The sequence below is a fragment of the Lampris incognitus genome, chromosome 14, assembly GCF_029633865.1.
Source record: "Lampris incognitus isolate fLamInc1 chromosome 14, fLamInc1.hap2, whole genome shotgun sequence".
In the NCBI taxonomy this organism is placed as follows: domain Eukaryota; kingdom Metazoa; phylum Chordata; class Actinopteri; order Lampriformes; family Lampridae; genus Lampris; species Lampris incognitus.
The window spans coordinates 17,661,504-17,686,996 of record NC_079224.1 but is presented as its reverse complement, the minus strand read 5'-3'; the positions used below and the strand labels follow the sequence as shown (position 1 = coordinate 17,686,996).

Sequence of the window (25,493 nt, the reverse complement as noted above, 5' to 3'; positions counted from 1 at the left end):
ATCGAGTGGATAGGACAGCAGCCTCCAGTAAGAGCAAAGATGGAGGAGTGTGTATTTACATAAATAATGACTGGTGTACAGCTACAAACATTATTGGAACACACTGCTCCTGGGACTCAGAATACCTGGCTGTGAAATGCAAACCATTTTACATGCCGAGGGAGTTTTCTGCCATCTTAATCACAGCCGTTTATATACCACCACATGCTAATGCTAAGATGGCACTGGAGGAACTGCACAGCACTCTCAACAACCAGCTGAATGCACATCCAGAGGGAACTGTGATTGTGCCAGGAGACTTTAACCACTCAGAACTAAAGACAGTGCTGCCCAAACTCCACAAGAATATCAACTTCCCAACGAGAGACAAAAATATTCTGGACCAAGTTTACACCAACATCCAAGAAGCATACAAAGCTGCACCATCGCCATGCCTCGGCTTATCAGACCACATCTCACTGGTAATGACTCCATCCTATAAACCTCTGATCTGAAGAACAAGACCAGCTGTTAAAACTGTCCCAAGTTTGGAGTGAGGAAGCCACCTCACGACTGCAGGACTGCTTTGGAAGCACAGACTGGGGAGTGTTTGCACAGGGAGCAGACTTAGAGGAGTACACTTCAGCCGTCCTGGCCTACATTCATTTCTGTACTGAGACAGTACTAACCACCAAAACCATCAAGGTATTTCCAAACCAAAAGCCATGGTTGGACAGGAATGTGCGGTCTCTGCTCAGGGCTCGAGATGCTGCCTTCAGGACAGGTGACATGCTGGCCTACAAAAATACCCAGAGGGATCCCCAATGCATTGTACAGCGTACACCAGATTGCTTTTTTGGGTGTGTGGTACACAGTCTTTGGGATGAACCAGTCTTTGTTGGAGTGTGTTGCTGGGTTTGAAGTATACCGGGATGCGGTGTTTGTTAAAAATTCTCCTGAGTTTCTCGGAGACCCCAGAAACATATGGGGGTTCATCCCAAAGACCGTGTACCACACACCCAAAAAAGCAATCTGGTGTATGCTGTACAATGCAATGAGGATTGCACTGACCTATACATAGGAGAAACCAAACAACCACTACACAAACGGATGGCCCAACACAGAAGGCCAAACTCCTCAGGACAAGACTCAGCAGTCTATCTACACCTAAAGGAGAAGACACACTCCTTCGAGGACAGCAACGTACACATTTTGGACAGGGAAGATAGATGGTTTGAAAGAGGGGTGAAGGAAGCCATCTATGCGAAACTGGAAAAACCATCACTCAACAGAGGAGGAGGTCTGCGACACCACCTATCTCCCACTTACAATGCCGTCCTTTCATCTCTACCCAGGAGACTCAAGAAGCTTAGCCTCCAAGAACAACAGTCAGTCACTAATGGCTCCATCGACTCATGACCACTGAATGGATCACTAATGAAGTCGAAACTCACACCCCCAACAACCGTCGCTGCTTAACATCGGATCACAAAGAGCCACGCATATCAATACCTCTGATAACGACGGGCACTGCTAAACATCGGAACACAAAAGGGCCACGCATATCAATACCTCTGATAACGACAGGCGTTGCTAAACATCGGGACACAAAGAGCGATGGACATCATTAGCTCTGATAACGACCAGCGTGGCTAAACATCTGATCACAAAGAGCCATGGTCATCAATAGCTCGGATAACGACTCCAAAGAGAATAAATATCTGAGTTTCATCACCAACCAGTCAGACTAGCTTGGTCTAGTCAGAAAGGCACAAACTGATGAAGCCTCTTGGATGAGAGGCGAAACGTCTTCACGGATATATACCAAGTCCAGTTGCACTCGATTCAATTCCTTTGGATAACCATGACCTGGATGAATGAGAATATTCACAGACTACCTAGAGGGACTTGAAAAAGGGCATTAGAGAGGCTAAACGCAGGTACAAGCAGCGCATTGAGGGGCACTTCACACATAACAATCCCCAGAGCATGTGGAGAGGTATTAAAAACATAACGGATTACAAATGCAGCACCCCACACATCACCCGTGACAGCACACTCCCCGACACACTTAACCAGTTCTTTGCATGCTTTGAAACGCAGCTCAGCGGAGTGAGGGCCCAAATGACCCTGCCCAAGGAGGAGCATGCACTCGTCCTACAGCACCATCAGGTGAAATCCAGTCTGAACAGAATCGATATCTCCAAAGCGGCAGGACCAAAGAGAGTGTCAGGCCGCACACTGAAGACATGTGCTGACCAACTAACAGCAGTGTTCACCGACATCTTCAACCTCTCCTTACGACAGGCTGTTGTCCCCACCTGCCTTAAATCCACCACCATTGTACCTGTACCCAAGAAGGCAGCAGTCAACTGCCTCAATGACTATCGCCCAATTGCCCTGACCCCAATTATTATGAAGTGATTTGAGAGGATTATACTCTGTCACATTAAGGACATCATAACCATAGATTTGGACAGCCACCAATTTGCCTATCGGGGGAACAGATCTACAGAGGACGCAGTCTCAAATACACTTCATACAGCCCTGTCCCACCTGCAGCATCCAAACACATATGTCAGGATGCTTTTTATTGACTTCAGCTCCGCTTTCAATACGATAATCCCCCATAAACTGGTACACAAACTCAGCAACCTAGGATTAACCACTTCACTCTGTTCATGGATTATGGACTTCCTCACTCACAGACCACAAAATGTCAGGATAGGTAACCATACATCTTCAACCTTCATCCTGAACACAGGTGTGCTGCAGGGCTGTGTGCTCAGTCCAGCCCTGTTCAGCCTTTTCACCCACGATTGTACCCCCATTCACTCCTCCAACACTATAGTGAAGTTTGCTGATGACATCACTATAGTGGGACTCATAACCAGCAATGAGGAGGCACACTACAGAGAGGAGGTCCAATATCTGGCTGGGTGGTGTTCAGACAATAACCTGGTCCTGAACATGAGTAAAACCAAGGAGATCATTGTGGACTTCAGGAGATCCAGGGAGACCACCCCACCCCCACTGCACATAAATGGTGAAGAGGTGCATATTGTGGATAACATCAAATTCCTGGGAATCCACATAACCAAAAAACTCACATGGTCACTCAACACTTCCCACCTGGTGAAGAAAGCACAACAGAGGCTTTTCTTCCTCAGGAAACTTAAACAAGCCAGTCTCCCTTCTCAGCTGCTGGTCAACTTTTACAGAAGTACAATAGAAAGCATCCTCTGTCAATGTGTCACAGTGTGGTATGCCAGCTGTACAGCAGAGAACAGGAAGGACTTGGCCCGGGTGGTAAAGACTGCACAGAGAATTGTGGGAGCTGTGCTCTGGAACCTGGATGCTGTGTATGCTGGCCACCTACAGAGGAAAGCCGGCAACATCAGCAAAGACGCAAGACACCCAGGTCACAGTCTGTTCGTTCCCTTGCCATCAGGGAAAAGATACCGCACCATCAAAACTCGGACAGGGCTGAGGAACAGCTTCTTCCCCAGAGCTGTAGCGTCCATCACCCCCCCACCCCCCCCCACACACACACACATACACATCTGCCTATAGCTGCTGAGGACTAACTGGTACTAAAGCCGCTGCAATATGGACAACTGTGCAGTAACCCCATGCACTAATTTGAACTTTAAAAGCCGCTATCTTTTATTGTCTTATCAACATTTTTGCTACCTCACTTATTTTTACTACCTCACTTATTTATACTAAATGTTGTTTGTCCTTGTTTCTATCTTGGGTTGGTTTTTTTTTAATCATTTACCTTGTCTTGTGTTGCTGGTCTGAGAGTCACCAATCTAAATTTCATTGTGTGTACACAATGACAATAAAGTATCTTATTTAAACCAAAAAGTTCTATTTTGGTCCCAACCATCCACAAAAAAATTTTCCAATAGCCTTTTGGCTTGTCCACGTGTACTTTAGCAAACTGCAGACGGGCAGCAATGTTGTTTTTGGAGAGCAGTGGCTTTCTCCTTGCAACCCTGCCATGCACACCATTGTTGTTCAGTGTTCTCCTGATGGTGGACTCATGAACATTAGCCAATGTGAGAGAGGCTTTTAGTTGCTTGTAATTTGCCCTGGGTTCCTTTGTGACCTGGCCGACTATTACACACCTTGGAGTGCTCTTGGAGTGATCTTTGATGGTCGACCACCCCTGGGGAGGGTAGCAATGGTCTTGAAATTCCTCCATTTGTACACAGTCTGTCTGGCTGTGGATTGGTGGAGTCCAAACCCTTTAAAGATGGTTTTGTATCCTTTTCCAGCCTGATGAGCATCAACAACGCTTTTTCTGAGGTCCTCAGAAATCTCCTTTGTTCATGGCATGATACACTTCCACAAACGTGTAAATAAAACAGGGTGCCCACTCACACCTGATTGTCATCCCATTGATTGAAAACACCTGACTATAATTTCCCCTTCAAATTAACTGCTAATCTTAGAGGTTCACATACTTTTTACACTCACTGATAAATATTGGATCATTTTCCTCAATAAATAAATGACCAAGTATACTATTTTTGTCTCATTTGTTTAATTTGGTTCTCTTTATTTACTTTTAGGACATGTGTGAAAATCTGATAATGTTTTAGGTCATATTTATGCAGAAATATAGAAAATTCTAAAGATTTCACAAACTTTCAAGCACCACTGTATATTCCAGGTCCTGATTAGACTGCACAGTTGGGCAGTTAGTCTGGGGTTGAAATCTGGAGGACAAGCTGATGGAGGCACCAATGAGCCTGCAAAACTCCTTCCAAAAATGAGAGACAAAATGAGGCCCTCTGTCAGAAACAATGCCAAAAGGTAATCCATACATCTTAAATACGTGATTGATCATGAGCTGTGCTGTCTCTTTAGGAGAAGGTAGCTTGAGAAGGGGAATAACATTAACAGACTAAAAAAAATAATCAACTACTGTGAGGGTGGCAGTGTCATCGTTGGAGGAAGTGAGACCAGTTACAAAATCCAGGGCTATGTGGGACCATGAACGTCTAGGTACAGAAACAGATTGAAGCAGACCAGCAGGGGTTGGTTTCAAGACTTGTTTTGGGCACAGACTAAGCATGTGGTGACAAAGCTGTTGCCATCCTCAGACTTGGGGGTTCACCAGATCCGCTGCCGAATGCAGGCCAGAGTTCTTCTGAAACTAGGGTGACAAGTCAACCGGGAAGTGTCCCCACTGAAGGACCTGCGAATGCACAGAACAGGGGACAAATAAAGCCATGTTGCACACCGCAACTTCGATGTCCCAAACCACCACGGCCACTAAAAGCTGCGCAGGCAGAATGGTAACCTGCTTTGAGTTTTCCTCAGAGGCGGGAGCAGGCATCAAGTTTGGTGTTCTTAGACCCGGGTCTGTAGGACAAGATAAAATTAAACCGGGTAAAGAACAGGGCCCAGGGAGCCTGATGAGAGTTGAGGTGTTTGGCTGTCTCAATATATTCCAAGTTCTTGGGATCCCTCCAGACCAAGAACAGGACCTCTGTGCCCTCAAGCCAATGGGACCACTCCTCAAGGGCAAGTTTAACAGCCAGGAGTTTGCGGTTACTGATGTCATGATTCTGTTCAGTGGGGGTGAGCCAGTGGGAAAAGAAAGCACAGGGTTGAAGATTATCATCCTTGACCAAGTGTTGAGACAAAAAAAAAAAGCCGCCACACCCACATCCGAGGCATCCACTTCCATGACGAACTGACGGGAGGGGTCGGTGAGAGTCAGAATGGGTGCCGTGGTGAAACATCTCTTGAGCTCACTGAATGCTTTATCAGTGCTGTCCATCCAGCTGAATCTAATTGCAGTGAAAGTGAGGGCAGTGAGAGTGGTGGCAACCTTACTGTAGTCCTGCATGAACCTTCGATAAAAATTGGTGATGCCTAAGAATCTTTGGATGTCCTTGTGGGTCTTGGGGATGGGCCATTCAGACACCACCTTGACCTTTCCAACGTCCATCTGGATATTACCTGCTGAGATGATAAACCTCAGGGAGGAGAGTGACTTTTGGTGGAAGGCACACTTTTTCTGTCTTGACGTAAAGCTGGTTCTCCGGAAGACATTGTAGAACCTGCCGGACGTGTTGTGTTGCACATGCTCCTGGACGGACTCAGAAAAAATCGGAATATCAAGGTAGACAAAGACAAAATGGTTTATCATATCTCGCAGAATGTAATTGACCAGAGTTTGAGACACTGCAGGGGCGTTGGTCAACTCGAAAGGCAAAACGAGGTATTCGTAGTGCCCTGTTGGGGTGTTAAAAGCAGGTTTCAACTCATCTCCTTCTCTGATTCAGACCAGGTGGTAGGCATTGCAGAGGTTAAACTTAGATAAAATAGCTAGTCCCTGCAGGAGCTCAAAAGCAGATGTTATGAGGGGTAATGGGTAAAGGTTCTTAACAGTAATTTCCTTAAGTCTCTGGTAATCAATACATGAATGGAGGAAGCCATCCTTCCCCACAACAACAACAACAAAAAAAAAAAAACATCACCAACTGGAGAGGATGAAGGGCAAATAATACCGGCAGCCAGGGACTCACTGATATATTTGTTCATAGCCTCGACCTCTGGGGGAGACAGCGAGTAGAAATGACCCCATGGGAGGGGGTGATGAAGTACTTGGCAACAGGTCAATGGAGCAGTCGTACGGGTGGTGTGGGGGCAGCGAAGTAGCCCTGGACTGGCTGAAGGCCGTCTATAGGTCCAAATATTCGGGAGGAACAGCTGAAAGGTCAGGATAATCCTCTTGAGGCACTGGGAGGGGAGACACAGAACATTGGGCAGACCATAGACAGTGTATATGACAGAATGAGCTCCAGCCCAAGACAGAGTTCTCAGCCTAGTTGATGTGTGTTGCTGACCCCTCCACGAGAGTGTGGCGGGTAAAAGAGTACAAAGGATTGGGGAGCTCTGAACACGGGTGACGCTCACCAGCCCTCTCTGGGCCATTAGCGAGCATTGTCTTTTGCTGGACAGGTACCTATGAAGTGTCTAGTTATGCCACAGTAGAGACATGACCTTGTGCTGATTTTTCTGTCTTTCAGCAGGAGTCGGGTGAGTGCGGTCGATCTGCATGGGTTCCAGTTCAAGAGGTGGCGTGGATCTAGAGACCGGCACGACAAGAGGCTGAGTTCTGCAGATGACCGCAGGAGGCACTCCTGTTTCTCTCTCGGCAACGTTGAGCTAGCTAGCCACTTGTCAACACGGATCGTCATCACTAGCAAGTCATCTAAGGAGGGGGGACCCTCACGGGTGGCAAGCTCATCTTTAAGATCCTCAGCAAGACCATTGAGGAATGTGTCAAACTGGGCCACCACGTTCCTTCTGCTGGTGGTGGCAAGAGTGTGGAACTCTATGGCATAGATGGAGACAGACCTAAGCCCCTGGTGTATCTGGAGTATCTGACGGGCGGCTTCTACCCCGTACACCGAACGATCAAATGCCTTGCACATCTCTTCAGCAAAAGAACCATAGTCATTGCAGAGAGTAGAGCCGGCCTCCCATATGGCTGTTCCCCACTCGCAAGCCCAACCAGACAGCAGGGTGATAATGTAGGCGACCTTCGCTCGCTGCGTGGGAAAATAGATGGTTGCAGTTCAAAAAATGAGTGAGCATTGGGACAGAAAATGCCTGCATGTAACCAGTTTACCAGCATAGTTCTCAGGGGGAGGCAGACGAGGTTCCCTGGCAGGGAGGGCAAGTGGTGGTTGAGTGCTGGTTTGCCCCTGCTGAAGCTGCTGTAGCCGTGCGGCGATATCTGTCATGTTGCTGGTGAAAGAGTCCAACACTCAATAAACAGACTCCAACTTGCTTTGGTGTTTTCCCAGCAGGGTTCCCTATCTCTCCAGGACTATGTTCAGCTGACTGAGGTCTGCAGGATCCATGGCGGCCAGATCGGAATGTAGCTATGGATAAGAGGGTATGGGCTCAAGAGCAGACCAAAAACACTGGTGAAAATGAAAGGAGATTTATTAAAGAGTTAAAAAAACAGCTAATTAGTCTCGTAATGGATAATACAAGCAAAGGTCGAAAATCCAGAAATTCAAAACTACAAAAGACTCACTAGCCAATCGCCAGGGGGTATTTTGTAGTTTACGACAGCAAGCAGATAGAGTTGGGGGACAGGCAGAGTTCACAAACAGTATCCGAGATAGCAGGCAAAAAAACAAAATGCGAGTCGGTAAACAGCCAGGGTTCGAAATAGGTAATGGGGTTTAAACAGCGCTGACTATGGCAAACCGAGCGGCAGGAACTGAAAAGACAAGACAGGTGAGTACTTCAGAATAAAACAGGAAACAACGAATGACTAACATGAGACAATGAAAAACACAACCCAGGGGGCAGGGTGGAGCTTCACAGGAAGAGGCTAAGAGAGAAAAATGGTGGGGGCGCAGAAAGAAAAATATTTTGCCAATTTTCTTGCCAAGGATTATAATGTCCATTAAAAAAAAGAAAACCGCAAAATCTTTAACATCATACAACAGCATATATTTTTACAGCATATATTTTTAGACGTACTCAACAACAGACTTTTATTTTTAATACCATTTATTTGTTTTTATTGGAAGGGTCGCGACCCCCCCCCCATCTACACACATCCTTTAGCTAAACAGATGCCAGTCTGTGAGTGAATGGGTTAGAAGCCCGGTTCACGAGCTGCTTCAAATCTTAAAATCAGGTAAATAGAAGATAAAAAAATAATACTGGTGGAAAACAAATGACGTCATGGGTTCAAATCTCAAAGGTTTAGCTGAAGCCAGTGTCCAGGTTTCAGTGGGCGCCCGCTCCTTCCATTTGGGAGATGGCCATGCACCAGCCTTTATTTAATCTGCTTGATCAACTTCTTTATCAGAGATCTGAATAATAAGACATCTCAGAAGAGAGCCGTCCAGTCGGCAGGCCAGGACAGCCCCATGACCAGCCCCTAGTTGGGTTATACCGCGAGCGCCCAACAGCCTGCCGCATCCTGCGTGTAAAAACCCGTCGCTGCAATGTGGCTCCACAGCTATCTCGGACTCCAGATGAAAATTTATTGCGTTTCGAGGCTTCAGTGAGCCAAATGATGTTTACACAGGCATACCTCACTCTGAGAGCATGGGCCTGAAGTCTGGGATGCAGCGCTGCATTCTGGGTATATGAGGGAGGGGCCAAATGAACCCCACCAGACTTTGTAGCCCGTACTTGACCCAAGTGACTAAAGCCATGACTCCATACGGATTCTTGAGGAGACTGGAGCCATGGAGCCAGAGGAGTGATACCATCCAGGAAGGAATGGTTTTCCCCCCCAGCCTCTTTGTCTGAAGTCAAAGAAACACATGCATACATACACCCATGTACGTGCGCTCGCTCGCCCCCTCTCGCTCTCTCTCTCTCACGCGTGCGCGCAAAGCACTTGTCTTCCGTCTCCGGCTGCGATTGGTGTGGGGACATGGGAAAGTCGACCATCCCTCTCTGACTCACCTTACATTTTTTCCATGACTCCACACAAGTGTGTCCACAGCGTTGGTTAGACCCAAACAGATAAGGTGTGTGTGTGTGTGTGTGTGTGTGTGTGTGTGTGTGTGTGTGTGTGTGTGTGTGTGTGTGTGTGTGTGTGTGTGTGTGTGTGTGTGTGTGTGTGTGTTTGAGCAGTGAAAGTATTGGCTGTGACAAAGTCACACGATAAAGCAAAAGCCTCTCGAGCGGCCCTACGTGCCGCGGAGGACGACGACACTCCAAAACGTACCCTATCTACCGCCATCTCGCGCGTTTTATTCCACCGCTGGAACTGCGGTCCGCACCATCCGCGAGTCCCCTCTTGAGACGTGACTCCCCAGCCGTGATTGACAGCTGATCATGCTGCACATCATCAGATGGGAATTTGTTATCCCGGGCTGAGAAAATGATTAGCATGTTGCTTGTTGACATATGTTTCATTGATTAAAAGAGGCCTGCCGTGATTTCACTTTGTTTTGTTTTCAAAGGGCCGGGGCTCTGACAGAAATACTCCGGGAAGTATTGCATTTGGCGGCGAGCGCGGGTTCCCATACACGAAAGCGCCGAGCTTAATTCAAAACGCCTTGGACGCGGGACTGACTGTTGGACTAGTAGGAGAGAGAGAGGGGGGGGGGGAGATAGCTGTAACCTCGGCCTGAACTCGCAGGAATCTCAGAGTATTCCTTGGATAGCGGCAGCAGAAAATACTTAAATGAGTTAAATGATTTAGTGGCTGAGTTTCAAAGTGCAGAGACACAGTCAAGGGGGCTCGGTAATGGAAAGGGCTGTCCGGATAGAGAAGAACAGAGCCCCTTTCACTGACAAACTTGTTATATTGTTGTCTTAGATACGAGGCTGGTTTAATGGGGGGGGGGGGGGGATTGTGCCAGGCTGTTTGCAGCTCACATTGTCCTCGTGGATATGGAAATAATTGGTGTTTATTTTATGTTGGTTTTTTTTTTTACAGTTACAAGATAACAAGGTCAGAGGTGTGGTGCCTTCGAGAATGATTTGTGGGGGCGAACATGGTCTTTTTTATGGGGCCCACCGGAGCCCCTTATTGCTGTAATGTAGTTATTCTCAAATCATGTCAATCACCAGGGGGGAGGGGGAGGGGGGGAATATGTAAAGTGTTTTCTGAAGCTAGACCGTCTGTGACGCCGTAAAGTCAGGCCCAAGCCTTCCTAATGCTACGTAGGCATAGGGCGCATAGGGTTTCATACACATTTACATGCTTTGGGTGGCATGCAAGAGTACATTGTTAGGCTTGGGAGAGTATTTAACAGTTAAATACGCAAAAGGAAATACTGCTTTGTGCACATGCAAATCTGCAACCTGTCACTGCAACGTATTTTCTGTGCGCGTTGCATGTGTGTGTAGGGATGTGCGTGCGTGTGTGTGTGCGTGTGTGCACTTGGGTTTTCAACTTTTCATGGCAAAAGGCTCCCACACCTTTAGAAGGAACAAAAGATTAAGCAAACACAAAGCGTGACCAATCTCTTCGCACATACTGGTCTCCGATACGCGCCTATTGCAGTGTCAGAGACCAATAGAGAATATCAGCGAATATATTTATTACACTGCACCCGCAGAGCTCAAGATGATGGAATATTCTCAGTTTCGAACATCCTTTTGGGAAAAACCCTCTCCAATACATGTGGAAAAGTATCAGCTGCGTTCGGTCAGTGTGTAATAGAGCCGTACAGGGTTGAAATTAATACCAGCCACCAGGCTAACGCATGTATGTTTTAGCTGTTGTTTTGAAGTCCGGCCTAGAGCCAGCCTCGTGATCTCCTGTTTTACCAATATAAGAGTATTGAAAGAAAAAGTCATCACCCGGCTCACAAACTGCCAAGTCCAATCACACTTGAGAGCGTGATTGAACTGCCTTTCTCTCTCTCTCTCTCTCTCTCTCTCTCTCTCTCTCTCTCTCTCTCTCTCTCTCTCTCTCTCTCTCTCTCTCTCTCTCTCTCTCTCTCTCTCTCTCTCTCTCTCTCTCTCTCTCCAGGGTATAAAGGTCATTTAAGGGCTCGGATCTACGAAAACGTCTGTCTGTAAAACCTCTGAGACAGGTGTTTTGTCAATCCATGCCATTCTGAAAACTTTGTTCCCAGCTAAGAAATTAAATTGGCTGGGGAAATGAGCAGCTACTATGGCTAGCTGACAAAGAGCTTGGTCTCATGCCGTCCAACCCATATGCCATTACGCAAGCCTTTTATTTAACTCTCTTCAGATGCTGAATTACGCATTATATAATACAATAGCCAGCAAAACTGGGTTCATTACGGCACTCGTATTAAATGTATGTTTTTGTCGTCTTGATGGGTGTCAGGTAGGATTCCGCCGGCAAGGTGGCCCAGCCATTAGCGCTGTCGCAGCAGTGCCGCCTCACAGCAAGAAGGTCCTGGGTTCGAGCCTTGGGGGTCATCCCAGGTTGTCCTCTGTGTGGAGTTTGCATGTTCTCCCCGTGTCTGCTGTGGGTTTTCTCCTGGTGCTCCGGTTTCCCCCAACATCAAAAAGAAACATGCATGTTAGGGTTCGTACTCCTGTCTATGCCCCTGACTGAGGCAATGGAAAGAAGAAGTGGAGTTGGTCCCCGGGCGCTGCACGGCAGCTGTCCACTGCTGCTGAGCTACACAGCTAGGATGGGTTACATGCAGAGTGTAATTTCCCCACAGGGATCAATAAAGTATCTCCCTCATTTTGAAGTACAGCAATAGGCTATGGCAGCGTTCAGTCAGTGCAAAATGCACACTAGATATCTCAAGAAATCTGAATAACATTTTAACACACACACACACACACACACACACACACACACACACACACACACATATATATATATATATATATATATATATATATATATATATATATATATATATATATATATATCCCCTCAACTAGCCAAGAATGGGACCAATATCCCAACATAAGTACGCTACACAAACTAACACCAGCGTTTCATAATGCTTACAGCAGAGGCCTTAATTTGAATATATCTGTCATATGAGATGAGATTTTGAAATAGAGACTCTCGTGAACCATCAGAGCTAATATTTGACATTTCCTTAATTCTCACAACAGTTAAAAAAAAAAAACCAAAACACTTTGGTGCATGGTGGTAAAACAGTTGAAGAGAAACTCAGCTTGCTGCTTTGTTCTTGAAAAGTGCTGCAGCCTTAGATTCACTTTCAGGTCACAGGGTTATAGGTTGTCATCGGTGAGTGATGCTCACTTTTCCTCTTTCCAAGTCAAATGTCTCTGATCTTTTGTCCTTCCTTCATTCTCAACCTTCAAGCACATCTCCTCCCATAAAGCCTCATTCTCCTACAACTTCCCGACATTCCTTACAGCAGACACACATACCTGCACACACAGATACTTATATGTACATATACATGAGCACACACACACACACACACACACACACACACACACACACACACACACACACACACACACACACACACACACCACTGTAAAACTGCAAAAACCAATCACACGTTAGCATACAGGTATATACAGAGACACACGTGCACATTTGCATGTACATGCACAAATACAGTCACACGAACACGCACGCGCACACACGCGGAACAGCTCAAGCAAGCAAACGCAGACATGCAAAATCAGGTCAAGGCTTTTCATTTCTTCTCGACTCCATCTTGTCTCGCTTTAAAAACATCCAGGCTGCCATGAACTCACTCCCGCTGCTCCCATAACGAGTGACGCTGATTGGAATACAAGTGCTGTGAGGTAAACAGTATTAGCGGATGGAGACGGGGATGATTTAGGCCACTCTTCTTTTTTTTTCTTCTCCACAGGTTACATCAGCCCGTCTTTATTGTCAGAAGAAGACGTTAAGGATTGCGTGTCCATTTCTCATCATTGCTTAAAAAGTCACGTGAATTTTAGAGACATCCTTTTGAGTAACCGCTTCCTGCAGTTCTGTATGACTGATTTGGCGGAGGCAAGTCTTTTTCAAACATATTTCTGACAATACGTTTATTCTCTATTACACAGCTGGGGAAATTGTTGGTTAGAACGATCCCGAGCGTGAAAACACCCATCTCCATGTCCTGTCACCTTGGCTTACTGTGGGCCAGATAAGACTCGCGTAAATCAGGAAGCGGCTATCTAAAATAACGGGAGCTCTCTTACCTATTTACCACACAAGTTCCCTTTACCGATAAAGAGCAAGATTCTGTTGGTTTTCCAAATCTAAAGAGAAACCTACAAGCAGTGTGGCTGTCATGATAATGTTGTTGAGACTTTTCTCTCACCCCCCCCCCCCCAGAATGTGCCCTCTGTCCATGGAGGAAACCCAAAAGGGCTGAGTCAGAGATCCCATCTCTTCCGGAGGCAGGGCCAGCAGAGCTTTACTTTGAAAGGCAACATGGAAAGATCAACGGGCATCTCCTCGGGGAGTTGCTGTGCTAGAGTTGTGCCGCTGCCCATTGGCCAAACATGCAGCCCTGGGACCTGTAGTCTATCCCCAACCAACCAACCAACCAACCAACCAACCAACCAACCAGTCGGTCAGTTCATCAGCCAGCCAGCCAGCCAGCCAGCCAGCCAGTCTGCTGGCTGTTGTTTACCTTGGCCCTACCGGAGGACTTTCAACTCCACGTTGCCATGAAGATCGCTCTGTTCTTCCCTCTCTCTTTTCCCATCTTTCTAATGGTTTTCTGTGAGCAGTTTTCTGCTTCTGCCTCTGTCCCAGCCCTTCTCTATCTCTCTCTCATTCTATCACCCCCCAATTTTTCCTTTCACTCTCTCTCTCTCTCTCTCTCTCTCTCTCTCTCTCTCTCTCTCTCTCTCTCTCTCTCTCTCTCTCTCTCTCTCTCACTCTCTCTCTCACTCTCCCTCGCTCACCTCTGCCCCGCTCGGCGGTCTCTCATGGTCCACTCCCTTGCTGCCATCTCTCCATGTCTTCAGTTGCCTCTTTGGACAGTTTTCCTACTCAGCTGCCATGCGTTAGAGAGACAAACGTTGCCATCTCATTGCAGCTCTCCGTCTTGTTGTATATCACTGTTAAGTTTAAGATAAATGCCTCATTTTGATCGTTTGATGTGTGCAAAACAGCGTTGGGTGCACGACCCTCAACCCCTGCGTGCATCCATTGGAAGGCCAGCCGAGGGAGGACCGTGTGTGATGTGGTGTTTATATTTCCTCCCTCGCAGCACTGTGGATACCAGTCAGACAGTGCCAAGCGAGGACCGCCTCATAAATTCACAAACCTATAAATATTTGCGGACACCGGGTTGAATTTACATATCTAACGCTCGCCTTGTAATCTGCCTGCTTGGATGTGCATGGTCCTGCCCAGCCCGTGCACCTGGTGGTCCTCATCAAACAGATCAAGTTTTACGCAACACACCATCAATCAATATGGAGGTGCAAATGAATACATATCAGGAGTTGGTGTTTTCCATGTCCAGCCCAACTTTGAAATGGGTTTGCAGAAGAAGAAGGACTTGAGTTATGGTTAAGTAGCCCAGAGCAAATGACAGTATCATAGATTTCCCAATTGAAATTATTGCAAAGAATAAAAAAAAGGAAAAACACATCTCAAACCACTTATTCTTTTACAAAGAGCAAGACAGAGAGGTTAAATGACAGCACACGTCTCCAAATGGGGTCTCTGGCTGTTGGAGTGGTCTCATACATTCCTCGACACTCAATAAACTCAGTTGAATCAATATGTCAAAGAGCAGGCAGATAAGGTTAAGCCCAGACATAAATCTTACCATCTCTAAAATCTCTCGGTCTACTGGATGGAGGTATTACTCATAGGTCATATTGGCCTACAGACACGAGCCCAAAGTGCCTGTCACTGTGTTTAGCGGTTTACAAGGACACAGGAGAGAGCATTGTGCTTTCAGCGGGAAACCGTTAGTAGCTAGCAGCCAAAAGAGGGCCTGAATAAAGCCTATCTGTAAGGGCAAAGGCCTGTTGTAATGAAACATAAGCACAGCTTAAGCAAGCCACCCACAACACACTCGACGATACAAACCCCTGACCGTCACCACTAATTTTAAATGTTCCCTTTCCTTCCAGAGGTGTGAATGCAGATATCTCTTCTTCTTCTTCTTCTTTTTTTTTTTTGGAAGGGAGACTCACGTTTTTTACTCAACTCAATTTCTTTTGTGTTATTTTGTTGTATTGGTGCCTACGTGGAAGACAGATTTCCATCCATGTGATGGACAATAAAAAGTTTTCTGAAAGTGAAAGTCGAATACCTGCCACAGATAAACTGTCGACAGTGGTTTCTATTGTCAATTACTTGCCCTCACAACCATAAAACCCTCTCAGGAATGGAAGTCCCCAGTCCTTGGATATATATATATATATATATATATATATATATATATATATATATATATATATATATATATGTGTGTGTGTGTGTGTGTGTGTGTGTGTGTATATATATATATATATGTGTGTGTGTGTGTGTGTGTGTATATATATATATGTGTGTGTGTGTGTGTGTGTGTGTGTGTGTGTGTGTGTGTATATATATATATGACAGCTGAATATATTGCACAGGTGTGGTTGTTTCCTTCAAAAATATCCTGGCTCTTTTAAAGTAGAGGGGTTTCTTTGTCAAATTCACTTGTTTCACCAAAACAATTTATTTGAAATGAATTTAAATAGAATAATTTCTATACCGTCTCAGAAATAAAACAACAGCAAAATACAAAAATACCCAGACATGAGAGGAAAACAATGCTGAAATGAACATGATATTTCAAATAATAAATAAGTCCAAAAAAAAAAGAAAAAAGAAAGAAAGAAAGGAAAGACCCTATTTTAATTGTAGTAGGCTGTGGAACAAAAACAAAAAAGGGGGGAAAGACACGATTTGAAAAAAACAAAACCTACGCCAGTTTCACAATGTAACGCATATCAGATTGCCTACAGACGGACGCTCCCACGTTACCCAGGAATTAGTCTGTGTCAGCGGACGTGGCGACGTGAGCGCCACGGCTCTTTGGACTTTTGAAACACGTTGAAAACCTCCACAGAGCTCTCAAAAACGTCTTCGTGTTGAGCTGATACCCCACGTTATTTACTTTTTATCCAAGATTGTCCGATTTTTTGGGGGGATTTTTTTTTTATCACAGGCCAATTGCAACAACAATATGATGAAATATAGCTGGCGACTACAGCTAGCATACACAGCTAGTAAGTATAGCTAGCATGTATAGCTAGCCCTCGCCCTTCTTGTCGCCGATTCCTTGTGACGTCACTGTCGATAGGTTCTCTTAAATCCTCATGACGCCACTGAGTCAGAATAACACGACATATTCACCCGCTGACCTCACTGGTTTCCTTGGGTTTAACGTTATGAACGCATGCTCGACTCGCTAAATGTCTGCAGGTTTGCTAGTATCTGTTAGGCAGCCAGTCGTCTGTGCAGCCAGCACTTCTCTTTTGCAGTTGCAATGTTTTATAGGGAATTTAAAACAAAAAAATCTGCGCCATTTCTACTCACCTTTGAATGATAAATCGACCATTGCTTTGAGATTAGCAGTACCTCTGCTTGCCTAACAGCTGACAACGTTTTAACATCAAAATGAAACTGGAGGAGTTGATTATTGGTAAATTTCAGCAAAAAGAAATAAAATTAAAAAAAAATAAAAACACTACAGGACAAAGGATGCCATAGTCATGAATACCCTGTTTAAACCATACCAGTTTCAGTCAGATACAGTGAGAGCTTTCAGTGGTGAACACGATTCAGCATTACTAAACACCACCACTCGACAAGACCGAGGTTGAAACTAGAAAAGAAGACGTCAGAAATGTTCTTAATTTCTACTCTATTTTTATATCTTTATTAACAATCATAGCCATGTTTTCTACAATGGAAGATTTTATAAATACTTTGATTCGTGAAAGAGTTGTCTTGGTAGTCGTATAGCTTGATTCCAGTTGCAGAGAAGAGAGGGGAAAAAAAACAACAACAATCTAAATGTCCTCTGAGGATTGTGCCTCATTCAGCACTTTTCTTTTTTTCTCTTTTTTTTCAAATCAACAGATGTTGCACTGGGGAAATCCATATCATTATGTACATTGTGGTCTTCATTTGAGAACCAAGGTGTGATGGGAGAGATATCGAGTGCTCTGCAGGTCCACAAGCCGTCCAGGGCATAGGTCAGCGGAAAGAATCGTCTGGCACCATCCAAAAACATCTCCCTTTGTTGGTTTTGTTTTGTCTTGTTTTTTTCCCCCAGCAATGCCAGGTCGCCAACAACATTCTGGAAATTGATCCTAAGTACTCCACACTCGTTTTCAAACTTGCAGGCTGGACTCATAATTCTTTCTCTCTCTCTCTCTCTCTCTCTCTCTCTCTCGGTGCAGCTCCCATGCATATGCTATGCATGGGTGGGTGGGGCGGGGTGGGGGGTCTTGTCTGGGGCCACCAACCACATCCACAACACGTGAACTCCACAGAGATGGGGGGGTATGTGGAGTGGGGTGGGATGGGGTGGGGTGGGGGCTGCTGATCGGTCTCATCTCCCAGATTGTACATGCTCAAGCTAGGGCCATGGGGCACCAGGGCTCCCCCCTCACCGAGGAAGCCACATCGGAGGGCTGGGAGAGACCCACGCTGGTATAGAGACCCTCCTGTCCCGGGTACTTCACCCCCGAGCCCGGGCCTGCTCCCTCCACCGAAGAGCTGGACAGCACAGAGGAGCTCACCTGCAACATTGGGGGGGGGGGGGGAGACCAAGAATTAGGCCTAATAGGAATGAAATGTACGTAAAGGGTTGCACATTTTGCACGGCGTTTGTCGCTGTGTTGCTTGGACTGTAATTCATGTGTATGGTTTTGGGGATAATGTGAGTCACATTACACAATTACATAAAGCACCAGATATTTACTGTAGTAATTTTTTTTAATTATAATAATGTCATGACATCAGATTCATCATCAGGAAATAGTCACGCACCAAAGTGCATGACTCTGACCCTGTCATTGTTTATTTCAGTAACACACCTGTTGTCCTTGCAAAAGCTTACAATTTGTTTTTATCTGTTTTACTGTACAGCGTTTGCTCAGAGAACACATAATATAAATTGATCTTTATCTTTTTTTTTTGGAGAATTGCAGTGGTTAATATGAGCAAAAAGTAGACAAATGCAGCCTTTGTATTTGTGAGAGCCAATGCCCATTGCACTTTTAAGAAAAGAAAAAAAAAACTGTAATTAAAATATGACATCAGTTTCTTCTGCATGACTCTTATCAATTTACGACAGCATGCGGAGCCAGCAGCAGGGTTCATTTTTAGAAATAAAGTCGTTAAGAGCAGTCTCACCCCTGAGCCCTGTGTGGACGGAGAGCTGTTTTTGGAGCAGTCTTCAGAGTTGGATGAGGACGTGGAGGTGGGAGTCATGGGGACCACGCTGCTATTGCCTGCATAGAAAACATAACCAGACAATGTCAATGAGAAGAAAATAAAATAAAATAAAAAAGCACTGGGAAACAGCTGTGACCCTCCTAACATCATTAGTTTTTAATCAACAAATTTACCAGAGGATCCTTTCGTCTTATTTGAGGTTTTGGGCTTTCTTTTTCTCGTCTGAATCCCCTCTTTTTTCATGGCGAGCGGCCGAGGTACCTGCAGAACAGGGACCCGCATTTGAACAGCGATTTTAACTACAAGTTTTTTTCTTCCCTGCATTCGTTGAATAATTAATTCACATCGAATAATTTAGACATATGAATAATCAAGGTGAAACTGATTTATTTTATCTTATTTTTATTTTTGCACTCACCCCGTGTAATTTGGTGTAGAGCCCACAGGCGTTGCACACCGGCTCCCCGTCCGCGTTCCTGCGCCACAGGGTGGTCGTGCTTGTTTGACAGTTGGCGCACGACAGACCGATTCGTCTGGAGGAGGACTGGTGGGCCAGCACGCAACACGCAACACACAACACACAACACGGTGATTAACGTGGAATAATGCAAATAAGCAACAGCAACAATGATAATAATATTAATCAATCAAGTTGCATTTTATAGCGCTTTTCTTTTCTAGCTGATAATAATAATAATAATAAGAAGAAGAAGAAGAAGAAGAAGAAGATAATAATAGCAAATATAAGAATAATAATAGCAACAAGTCTAATAGTGATAACAATAATAACAGCAATAACAGCAATAACGATAATGTAAATAAAATAGAATATATTATTATCATTATTATTAATATTACCACTAATACCAATTATAGTAATAATACTAATAAGACACTGGCAGACTAATGCAGGCAAAATAGAGACAGGCCTATCTCGCGCTTACGTGACTACCATGACTGGACTGGCTTTTGCCCAACAGATAAATGAGTCGTTTGTGATTTCATTCATTTGATTATCCTTCGCTTGGCTGCACCCTGTTTCCTACCGATAATAACGGCCATTTAATGCTGCCCATTTAGCCCAACTGACATTTACTCGCGTTTATTTGCCCGCGGTCAATTATCGATGATCTCACGCGGCGCCTGATCGCCTGGTGCAACCCGTGCGTAATGCCGTGCGTAATGCCGTGCGTAATGGCGCCGGGAGCTGTCGCGTCCGGCCAAGTTCCCCTTTCTGTCTCCTGAGAACACTTGCTCGGCCCCCAAGAGGCTGACGATAAATAACGTGGCCCTAATGAAAGCAGGCCGTCTGACCGTCTCCAGCGAGAAGCAGGCAGGCTAGATGGCCTCCGTTTTACGTGGACTGCTATGTAAATACAAATAAGGCCTACGTATAAGTAGCGCATCGCTTAAGGAGTTTCGACCGTGGATAACGGTGCAGCCTCTAGCCATTGGACTGGAAATAATCGGGCAAGAAAATGGAGTGGTGAAGTGGGACACCCCCCTCCCCCCTTCTCACCATGCGTTTCTGGGGTTTGATCAGCGGCCTGCTGAGTCCATTCATTTTGCTGTAAAGGCCGCAGGCGTTACAGAGGAAGTGGCCCGTGCCGTCGCGCCTCCACAGCGGCGTAGAGATGGAGCCGCAGTTGACACACTCCCTGCTCTCCGCCATGTCGTCCAGGATCTCTGAAAAGGAGAACACACGTGTCTGTTAAACACCTCCTAAAGGATTCATCTCCAAGACAATGTCGTGGAGAAGCCATACCTGGTTTAATTAGGGGCCTGCGTTTCACGTAGGGAGGTGAAATTCAATAAAGGGCAGCCTCCCCCCCCCGGAAGAGTATATTCAATTAAGCTTGGATATAACTATATACCTGTATCGTCCATTTATTAATTATTCGCTTTATTTTCAACGTGCCTCTGGTTGAAGTGTGGGCTATACTGCTCCCCTTACTCTCTTACCAAGGCCCGACACGCGTGCAAAGCTGCATTTCGTAACCCAGTTTCCATTTTAAAACATTTACAACACAATGTCATCCATTATATAATAATATATAGTGTGGCTAAGATTTTTTTATTATTATTTTTGTCCCCTACCTCCGTTCGGGCCTCGAATTAGGGGCGCACCCCTGCTCTGCAAGGTGTGCAGCATGGTGTTATCGAAAGGCCCTCCTGTCCATGGCGAGGGTAACTGGGACAGCTGGGGGGCAACGTAGGGGGAGTAGGGACTAGGGTAGGATCCACTGAGGGGCCGGGTCAGGCTGTACTGGTCCCTGCTCACATTCAGCGTGTTCGTGTAGCCGGTGTCCCTGGGCGCCCCGTTATTCATGGGCGGACTTGGAGGGTAGTGGAAACGGTTGGCCGTGTGCGGGCTCCCGGTGCTGTACGACGGACTGTCCGGAGTAGACTGGGACCAGACCGAGTGGCTGGTGACGGCGTGGCTGGGCTGAGTGGACCCGCTGGCCTGCAGATAAGACAGGCTGGGTATCATGGAGCCCACCCTGGAGCTGGGCACGTACACCGGAGAGTTGGGGTTGGAGTGCATACTATAACTAGCGGAGGGGGAATCGTATCCAGTCTGGCTTTGCGCCGCCGCGATGGCGAGTGTCTGATACATATCTGTGGGGTCGACGAGCAAGCCCGCCTTGTGTGATCCGCCAGAGAGGACCAGCTTGTTGCCCTGGTCTAAATCCGTGAAGAGGGGGATGTCCTCCGCGGCGGGGGTGAGGCTGCCGCTGCCGCCGCTGCCGCCGCTGTGGTGGTGGTGGTGATGGTGGTGGTGGTGTCCGAAGTGGACGTAGGAGTGTAGCGGTCGTCCCTCGGAGCGTCGGTGTGCCAAGGCGTCCAGCTCGCTCGGCGGCGCCGGTGACCTGAGCTCCTCGGCGGTGGGAGCCTCCCTCCTGCTGTCGCCGTGCAAGTAGCTCTGCTCAGCCGGTGACCCTGGGCTGCTGGACACTTCTCGCTTGACCATGGACCAGCTGTTGTCACCCAGGTCCATCCAGGAGCACTTTCCATACGCCGTGGGGTTGAAAATGGTGAGGGTGTAGTCTACCCTGCAGTAATGGGCGTATTAGGGAGAGTCAGACACACAGGCAGGAAAAAGGGTGAACTTTGATATTAGACTATGGACGCTCTGGACTCCACGCGATTCGTGATCGTCGGCCAACGCACACACCATATTTCCAGTTATATATATATATATATATATATATATATATATATATATATATATATATATATATATATATATATATATATATATATATATATATATAGGGTTGATAAGGGCAAACCCAAAAAAACCCAAATATCGCAACAGAATTTAACGGTGGGTTTTGACGGCCACACCTTTTCGCCAAATTCTCAAACCCTCTACTGATGCGGGGCTTGGTTTCATTTCGAGACGCGTGTGTATAGATTCCTTCAATATGAGCTGGAAAAAAAGAGGGGTGAAATGAAAGTCCGAGGCCAGATGACTAAAACTCGCTCCCGGACGAAACTGGGCGGCGGGTCGGTCGATGGACTTTGTATCTCCTCGAGCTCAATAAAATAGGTACGGCTAATCCGCATCGAGCGCGCTCTAATCGCCCAAGCGCTCTTTAAAGGGGCGCCGGATCCATCCGCGTACAACCCCTCGTCCTCCCTCTTCGCGATAGTCTCATCATAATTACCCAGAAAAAAAAAAAAACACACACACACACTCTCCCCCTCTCTCTCTCTTTCTACCCCCCTCGCTCTCTCTCTCTCTCAAACACGCACACATACACACACACTGTCACAGATAGGAAACAAAACGCAATATGTCTTCGAAGCAAAGAGATAACCGCTTGATAAGACGCAGCAGAGATAAGGCCGCCGAGAGGCAGCCCGCGGTGATAAAACAATAGGCGAAATGATTTGGGCAGCCCGCTGCGCAGCTGGCACTCCAGCGGACCACTCAAGCCAGATGTTTTACCAGCTGTTTTTTTTTCTTCTTCTTTTTTTTCTTACTCGGCGCAGCCCGGCCGCGGACGAGGGCACAGCCGAAGTGAAGAAATGGACCTAGTGGCGGACCTACCTGCTAGCTTCTGGGCCATTAAGTCGCGCGCAAAAAAGTTTTCGCGCTGGTGTGCAGCCGCGAGCTCCTGGAGATAATGAAAACGCCTCTGCGCTCCGAGCAGGTTTATGAGAGGAGGCGCTTCCAGCGGCCGCGGTGACGGACGGCTCCGCCGACCAATCACGTTTCGAGCGCCGGACGCGAGCCCCGATGGAGGGGGGGGGTGCCAGCCTGTAAGCTCTCCCTATCAATCAAGCGGCCAGATTCGATCACGGTTTTAATAATCGTCGTAAATCGCGGATGTGATGATATTTTTCCTCTTTTTTCTTCAGACGCGCCTCGCCGTGGGGGGGGGGGAGAGACCAGGTTCTGTACCATGCCGACCAGAACCGCTTGGCACCACGTCAAACGTACAGGCCTGAATCCCGATGGATTTACCTCGATATCGCTACATATCACACCTGTAGTACACCCCTTATCTGTAGACCCTGGGTTCATATGAAGAAAAACCTCACACAACCCCCCCCAAAAACAAAACAAAACAAAAACAAAAAACTTGACGCAGAAATCTTATAATACTTTATAGCAAACATATTTCCTTACTGATAAGCTTTATAAGTTATGCACACACTTAACAGTTGGTTTATATATATACACACACACACTATATGGGTGCAAAACTGGAATTTGTCACGTATAATGTGGTCATTAATTTATGATTAATAAATGTCTATTGGTTAATATATAGTTAATATAAAGTTAATATAAATTTAATATATAGTTAATATATAGTCTAATCGCATATTAGCGGAGGAATGGGACAGGCCCATTCTATTTTTTTACGAAAGTATACTGATTGATTTTTTTAATTCATTATGAACTTTATAATTTGCCAAATTAAGTAAATTGGCAAACTTAGAAGCACGTGACGCAAAGTTAATTATTTGTCGTTATTTTAAGACAACCTAACAGTATTTTAGAAATAAAGAAAAAATTCTATCAAACGAAGGGGGGGAGAGAGGGGGAGAACAATGAAAATCAAAAAGGGAGCATTGTAATGCGGAGGAGACTGGGCCTCTTAATTCGTTTATTTAAATGAGACGTTTTGCTTTGGTGTTAAACGGGATTAAAACGGTTCAGCGGCGCGGCCTAAACTGTCCCGAAGAGACCCGCCATGATCCATTCAGCCCGAATACACATGATGATCAAAAAGCCAGGAGGCGTGAATTGAATCATCCATTGACCGGCCGGTCCTCCGCCGCGTCCCCGCAGCTCCACAAACAAACAAACAGACCTTCGTCCGCCACACCGACAACAACCCAACAACTACGTGTGTCTGTTTACTCTCAGTCTGCACAAGCACACCGCTAGGTAGGAGACACGCAACATGCACAAGGCTGTGATGTCTCTGCTTAGTTGTGGATCTAAATAGTTAACCCGTACTTACATAGTGCTGCTGTTGTCGTTGCTTTGGTTCAGGGCCTGTACGTTTGATTTCAACCTCATGTGAGCCGGCAGCAGCAGCTCGCCGGAGAGGTGCTGGAGACCCCCCCCCCCCCCGAGGTGCCCCGTTCTCCTCTCTCTTATTTTCGTCGGTGACGATGCTGCAGCAATCTCCGTGTCCCCGACCGATTAAAGACGGATCAAGACAGCCCGGCAAATACCCCTGAGCGAGTGTGGAAGTGTAACGTGTGTGCGGCGGTGTCAGTGTGGGAGTAGCCGGGCCGCGCTACCGTCTCCAGCCTGGACGAGCCGGTTGTCAGAGAGGTGCCAGGATATAAAATCCTGTCTCGGGTTCCCTCTCTCTTCTGCTCCGACTTGACGAATGAGGTGTTTTCACACTGATGCCAAAGTGTGTCTTGTCTGACAGGGCTGCTGGTGACGAATCACTCCGGAGAGAGCGGCGGGACGCCGCCGAGTCTCAGCAGCCGGAGCCAGGGACCGGCCTGCCGCGCGCGCGCGCGCGCACGCGCACACAGGCCGGCCTGCTGAGGATGTGAAGAAAGCAACAAAAATATATGTACGCGTGCGTGTTTCTGATTACAAAAACGCCTCTTAAAATCATATATTGATGCACGTGTACGTATTCATTATTATTATTATTACTTGTCGATATTACTAGTGTTATTAATATTATCTTTATTATTATTATTTGTCGATATTACTGGTGTTATTATTATTATTATTATTATCATTGTTATTATTATATCTTGATATTATTGTTATTATCTCATCCATTATTAGGCCTGGGCAAATCGCGTGCTAAATTACGATCGATCAAGACGTCTCTTTTTAATTGCATATTTCAGGTTGATCTGTGCTCTTCCGGATTGATTTTTTTTGTGTGAAGATGTCCATCATCGCCACGGGCCTATCTGGATACTGTTTGTTTCTCTCATTGCGTCACAGCTGAGCCCTCTTCAGGTGTCGCTGCCGTATGTACCGACTTGATAAAGATGATCTCTGATACACACACAGCACGCGGCCCTCTGCAGCGCCCCCGCTCCCAGCAGCCAGCGCGGCCCGCCGTTACACCGGCCATTTATGCGTCACGTTACCGAGACAACGAGGCCCCCACGAGCAGCCCCGATCGGGCTCCGTCTGCATCCAGCACGTCCTATG

General features: G+C 46.4%; 1 protein-coding gene across 2 annotated transcripts; it reads right to left on the bottom strand.

Annotated features, from left to right (window-relative positions):
* Positions 1 to 16,088: 16,088 nt before the first annotated feature.
* gata6 (GATA binding protein 6) lies at positions 16,089 to 24,415 on the bottom strand. 2 transcript variants are annotated; one of them, XM_056293092.1, is made up of 7 exons: positions 24,319 to 24,415; positions 20,933 to 21,888; positions 20,355 to 20,521; positions 19,254 to 19,379; positions 19,009 to 19,096; positions 18,794 to 18,891; positions 16,089 to 18,177 (listed from the first exon to the last, which is right to left on the bottom strand). In XM_056293092.1, exons 1-7 carry the CDS (start codon positions 24,375 to 24,377, stop codon positions 18,010 to 18,012), a joined length of 1,662 nt encoding a protein of 553 aa, XP_056149067.1. In that variant the 5' UTR covers positions 24,378 to 24,415; the 3' UTR covers positions 16,089 to 18,009. The 2 variants fall into 2 exon arrangements, with proteins under 2 accessions (XP_056149067.1, XP_056149068.1); XM_056293093.1 differs by lacking the exon at positions 24,319 to 24,415 and adding an exon at positions 22,893 to 22,950.
* Between the last annotated feature and the right edge of the window lie 1,078 nt (positions 24,416 to 25,493).

Excerpts from the sequence above, each read along its gene's own strand:
- gata6 (XM_056293092.1), bottom strand. The coding sequence starts at position 24,377 with ATGAGGTTGAAATCAAACGTACAGGCCCTGAACCAAAGCAACGACAAC. Across the intron at positions 19,097-19,253 it reads TCTACACCAAATTACACGGG|GTACCTCGGCCGCTCGCCAT; the intron begins GTGAGTGCAAAA and ends CCTGTTCTGCAG. Across the intron at positions 18,178-18,793 it reads CGTCCACACAGGGCTCAGGG|GTGAGCTCCTCTGTGCTGTC; the intron begins GTGAGACTGCTC and ends CCAATGTTGCAG.